Here is a 5918-nt window from a genome sequence, read left to right as displayed (position 1 = left end):
CAGGAATGTAGGTAGGGGCACGGGACTGGGGAGAAATCTCCTCCATTATGGACAATTACTGGATCCCATCCTTTTTTCTCCATTTCATATGCCACTGACATATGCAGAGACACAGACACATTAAAATACACTGCCCTTGGGTGAAATTCGTCACCAGGTGAAGAGAGATGGTTTGAGAGGAAAAAACACCTGCCCTCAGGAGTTTTCCTGTACTTCACATACCTTTGAGACACACACAGCATAAGATCATCCACTGACCCTGCCCTCCTTGCTCCCTTCCAGCACTTTTTAAGTTTGTAAAACTTCTTGGTCAGGCATAGGGCCCTGTGTTCTCTGCGTACCGAGGTACACTGGGCACTGCGGAGATTTCTCGTTAATTCTCAAATGGTAACTGCAGAGGCGGTGTTAAGACGAGGCAGAGGATCCATATTTTTCAGGCATATAAATACAGAAACTTGGCCTAAGCTCTTATTGCAAAGGCAGGCTGCAATATCTACATGGCTCTCAGGTTTAAGGTGGCAATTGGTCCATGATGGATGTTATTCTCTATTCCTTTCTGGCAAAAAGGGACTTCATTTATTTTCACCTGTAGTAAAGTGTTGGATCATTCCACAGCCTCCTTAGTAAATGAAATGGATCTTCTCCTTTGTCTTCCATGTCAGGTTGATCCATAGTGGTAAAAACATACCCATTTAATATAACTCCAGCTTCTTTTCATTCTGGCCTTACATCTGTTAGCTCGCCGCTTTCCCTTATGACAAAGAATGCGATGAAAAAGTGAGACATCAGGAATAGACAAACTGATGCCAAACTATTAATTTGTTTGAAAAATAACCGGGCTTGCTTCCTTTATAACTTGTGCTGTTTACACAGGGGACTGCCCGGGCCTTTTATGACACAAGCACAGACGCAGACAAGCGCATCATGCAGTTTGTAAATGGATGAAGCTCTGTCTTATTTGATTTGTAGTCCTTATTTCTCCAGAACCACTGTGCAGGGGGTTAGAAAGAGATCTTTAAATGCTGCTTGTTTATTCTGCTCTTGTGTTTTGCAGCTGACACCAGTCTTGGAACAGACGATGTTTACGATGATAAAGGGTGCCAGTGTGATGTGTCAGTAGAAGATCTCACCCCTGCTCTTAAAACTGTCATCAGAGCAATCAGGTGGGTAAAATATACTAAATTACTAAATATTTGAAATTTCCTGAATTAAGGTACTAGCTAGCTGCATGCCATTTAATAAAATGGTAAGTCATTGAACTTAGTACATGGATATCCCTTTCCCTTTCCCCCCTTTCCCTTTCCCTCTCCTCTCCTCTCCTCAGCTGCACACACTTTGCTACATTTTTATACTTACCCCTTTCCCTTCCCTTCCCTTCCCTTCCCTTCCCTTCCCTTTCCTCTCCTCTCCTCTCCTCTCCTCTCCTCTCCTCTCCTCTCCTCTCCTTTCCTTTCCTCTCCTTTCCTATTACATGGCTATATTAGTTCCACAACTACTGATAATATAGTTTACTTATGCTTCCTTTTCATCAGTGTTTTAATTAAAAGTTGAAATATTTTATCTGTTCTGTTACCAGCTTTTAAATGGCTAAAAATGTTGCGCGATTTGATTCACAAAAGAAAGGGAGTAACGACTGCTGTTTTCCACAGTGTTTCCTGTAATCCAAATTACTGTAATCCAGTTTGATGTGTTTTATTGAATGTATATCACCTTGCCTGGAAAAGTAATTTCCTCTAAAAGTTTATGGTTTTATTGCATTTCTGTATTCCTGAAACTGTCTGTAACATGACTGTTATTTCAACTTTATTCTGGTAACAGCAGAATAATTACATTCATTCAGCTGTGCAAAGCCTTGCCTGCCACTACCCATTGAACTAAATATAACCCAAATAATTTAAAACTAATAGTCTCCTTCTTTTCCAAAAAAAGTAGCAAACTGCATTGAAACTTAGAAAATTACCTGTATTGAAAGCTTAAAATTAGTATTCACTCTCCTGAGATAGCCAAGGCTCTTCATCTTCCGGAATATTCTGAAGTGCGAATCCCAACAAGCCAAATCCTAACAGGCCAAATCCCCACCATAAAGAGTCCAGGGCCAAGCAAGGAGAGCTCAGGCCTTCCGTCTCTGCTGACAGCAAACCTGAGGTTATTGCTGGGGGTCACCCCATGGGCTCTGCATTGCGGTCATATCAGCGCCCAGCACCCTTCACAGAATCACACAGAATCACAGAATATGAGGAGTTGGCAGGGCCCTCTGGAGATCACCCAGTGCAACCCCTGCCAGAGCAGGATCACCCACAGGAGGTCACACAGGAACACGGCCAGGGGTTTTGAATGTCTGCAGAGAAGGAGACTCCACAACCTCTCTGGGCAGCCTGGGCCATGCTCTGGCACCCTCACAGGAAAGAAGTTTCTCCTCATGTTCAGGTTGAACCTTCTGTGCTCCAGCTTGCTCCCATTGCCCCTTGTCCTGGCATTGGACATCCCAGAGCAGAGCCTGGCTCCTTCCTCCTGACACTCGCCCTTTCCAAATTGATACCCATGAATGATGGCACCCCTCAGTCTCCTCTTCTCCAGACTAAAAAGACCCAGCTCCTTCAGTATCTCCTTAGCAGGGAGATGCTCCACTCCCCTTCCACTCCTTCTTGCAGGCAGCAGCTGCAGAGGATTTCTGTAAAACCCTATGGAAAGATGATGCTTTCCTGCTGGGAGACCCTCGCCTGAGCTCTCTCAGCACTCAAGGAAAAAAGGGCTCAAGCTCTTTATCAAAGAATTTCACACAGTGATAACCTATGGGCTACTTGTATTTCCTCCCCCTTTTTCCTGCTCACGAATGCAGACAGATAGCAAGTGCGGCTGTTTGTAATGCTTTTCTGCTAGCACAGACAGATCACTTGCAGATGTCTGCTCCAACCATTTTTCCAACCTGCCTGGAAATGACCTCATGGGATGTGTCAGATACCAGGTCCGTGTCCACAGCCACTGCGACTGGCAACTCAAATATCACCAGCAGTGTTACAGCAAGGGACAGGGATCCTTCTACACAGTGGACACCCACCTACGAGGCACAGCTAGGCCTTCAAATGGAAAATGCTCAAATTAGGAACAATAGCATAATTCGTTGGCTCTGATGCCAAAGATCCTTGTCTGTGATGATGCATTTTAAACAGACTGATTGACCCTTGGCTCCAAGTGCACCTTGCCACTGTATTGGCAATACCAGTGGTCATCGCATTTTTAACAGTGACCAGATTCCTTCAGACCTTCGTGACATTTTAATCCTAAATTCCTAGGCACCACTGGGTTGTTCACTGCATCACCTGCATCTTTGCTTGGTTCTCTTGGCAGCTATCAGCTCAAACGGAAAGTCACCAAACGTGCAGGACCTCGGTGGCAAACTTTCCCCGCAGCACCCTCCACAGGAATGTTCCAGTAAGAGCAAAGGTGCAGCGGTCTGCTTGTTTCAGACATGCACCATTTAACTGATCAGAGTCAGCTTTGCAGATTATCTCCAACTCTGTGCACTTGCCTTAACAAAAACCAACTCATTTCAACACTGAGGTTGAGAATAAGCATTCTGCATCTCTGCTTGCTATCAGTTAGCCAAAAATCTCTCCTATCTCTCACTGCAGACATTAGTGTTTCGCTAGGTTGCAAGCCGCACACATATCTCGCTTCAGAAACATGCCTTTGTTTGAGATCTGTAAAGCAGTAATATGCAATGATCTCCAGTCTTTTGTTAAAAGCTATCCGTTAATCTCTCAAAATCGAGAGACTGATAATTCAGTTCGCCAGGTAGCTGATACTCCTCTTTCTTATTATTCAGAGTATCCGTTACCTGACTGCGCTGGGATCTATGCAAACATCTGAAGAAGGATCTGAGACGCTATATAGTAACTGTAGAATTTCCAGATGATAACATCTGCCTATATGGAAACTTTGTGCCTCATTTTGAAGCGTGTTTTTAGCAACGGCTTTGAATTGCAAAGGCGGAGGGGGAGGGTGGAGGCTGTTTTTCCTTTCATGTATAGAGGAGCAGATGAAGACAGCAGGTACTTGTGTAGCTTCATGAGACACTACGCAAAAGATCCCAATTGTAAGCACAAACATCCATTCCGGCTCCATCACCTTAAAAAACTGCAATAAGGGAGAGTAATTCTTTCTTCCAGCTTAGAGGTGGGTGCAAATTGCTTTACAATGACAATGATGGTCCTTTTGTTTTGGAGAAATATGAAATTAGGAAAATCATTTCATGCCTGTGGATTTACAGAGGTAGGGCCTCTCTCAGGGCATCCAAAAAAAAAGCAGAAAGAACAGGGGTTTTTTCTGTAAAAGAAGCCTAGCATACATTGGGTACTTTCAGGTCGGACAGCCTTGAAATAGCAAGAGAGAAAAACTAAGTTGGTTATGATCTTTCTTTTTCCTAATTTCAAAGAGTACTGCTTCAGTTTTGACCTTGTTTATTTACGTATTTCCCAGGACCGCCTTATTCTTCAAAACAACTTTTGGATGTGAAACAACCACCACCCCCAAACTTTCATTTTGAAATGGTCAAAACAGGAGATGGGAAAAAAAGTCATCCTTTCCTGAAAAACCACTTTGATTTTTTAGCATCTTGGCCCTTTCCAAAAAGAGGGCTCCCAACCAGTCCTACAGCCCCCCACGGGGCAGAGCTGTGGGGTACCATGTCCAGGCTGGGTCTTCCACAGCCCAGCTCTTCTGCTGCCCCCTTACTACAACCTCTCCGTGGTACAACACAGCTACAACACTGAGCCCTTGTGCCAGCAGGTTGTGTAGCACTACTCAACTGAGCAAAAAGCCATTAATATCCTTCAGAGTTCCCGGAGACTGACAAAAAACATTGCATCTTCCAGCTCTCCCTGTTAGTTCACAATGATGGATGTATATAAAAGAGGCTAAAAAGAAGATGAGGTTACCTTGTTTCCATATATTGCGATATCTCTGATCATCTTTCAGAGCAAGAGACACTAAATTCGGTAATACTCTCCACAATGGAAATGATGGAATTATTTTGCTATTTATGGAATACAAAATTAGATTTGAGAAGCATAAATAAATATGCAAGAGGAAATAACCGCAATGGCAGGAAGATGAACTTGCTGACCTAAGAGGCCTTTTGTCTCTTTAACTCCAGTGATTGCATAGATAAATTTTCATTTGTTGCTAATAAGAAATAATAATAACAAATGTATCTAAACGCAATGAAATTTGAGAATTCTTGAGCTGATAAGCAGCACAGTTGAATAGTCATACATATTTAATAGCCAAAGAAGGGAAATATAATTTTCCATTTAAGTTCGGTCTTTGAAATGTTTCTGCTATGTAACTTTAGGAGCCGCTATGAGTTTTTTCAATGGTGGTGTTTCAGAATCCTCCATTTCTTTTAAATCCCAACACATTGCGTATTTTCTGCCCAGACTTCAGAGTCTCAACAAGCCTCTTAGATGTGTCTTTGGCCACAACAGCACCGTGCCTGGGAGAAAACAACGTCTCTGGGTCTTAGGGGATGGGTTAGTCCAGGTCAAGACCTGAGAGAGAAGGCAATAGTGACCCACTCACTCCACATGTAGTAGAAATATCTCTCAACCACCTTTGTTAACCTCTCTATATTGGATCCTGATGTCTTCTGCACGTCGCAGTTTGCCAGGAAGAAGGTTTTTTTGGAAAGCTTAGAGTAGAGAGATGGAGGAACCAGCACAACTGGTTCCACCTGCATGTGCAGACAACCCATGGGCACCTCATCAAGCAACGGGTAAAACAACCTCCCTGGCTTTTCATCTTTAAGGCAGGAACCACATATGAGTTGACCTGAATCCCAGTAGAATAAAGCTCCATTTCTTCCTGGGCTAGTGACAAGATACAGGTTTATAAAAATAACATGAGTGCAACGGGGCTGC

At 43.4% G+C, this 5918-nt stretch overlaps 1 protein-coding gene across 1 annotated transcript in view; it reads left to right on the top strand.

The window, feature by feature from the left end:
- The window catches only part of LOC104544510 (potassium voltage-gated channel subfamily KQT member 5), a gene marked incomplete at both ends in the record, with an annotated part of 36790 nt that extends 35627 nt beyond the window's left edge, over positions 1-1163 (top strand). Inside the window, one exon of the mRNA XM_010189403.1 lies at positions 1055-1163. Within this exon, the coding sequence (XP_010187705.1) occupies positions 1055-1163 (109 nt within the window). The remainder of the gene's footprint in view (positions 1-1054) is intronic.
- Between the last annotated feature and the right edge of the window lie 4755 nt (positions 1164-5918).

The sequence above is a fragment of the Mesitornis unicolor genome, unplaced genomic scaffold (assembly GCF_000695765.1).
Source record: "Mesitornis unicolor isolate BGI_N332 unplaced genomic scaffold, ASM69576v1 scaffold40337, whole genome shotgun sequence".
Classification (NCBI taxonomy): domain Eukaryota; kingdom Metazoa; phylum Chordata; class Aves; order Mesitornithiformes; family Mesitornithidae; genus Mesitornis; species Mesitornis unicolor.
Note: the sequence above shows the minus strand (reverse complement) of the source record. Positions and strands in the feature narration are given on the sequence as shown.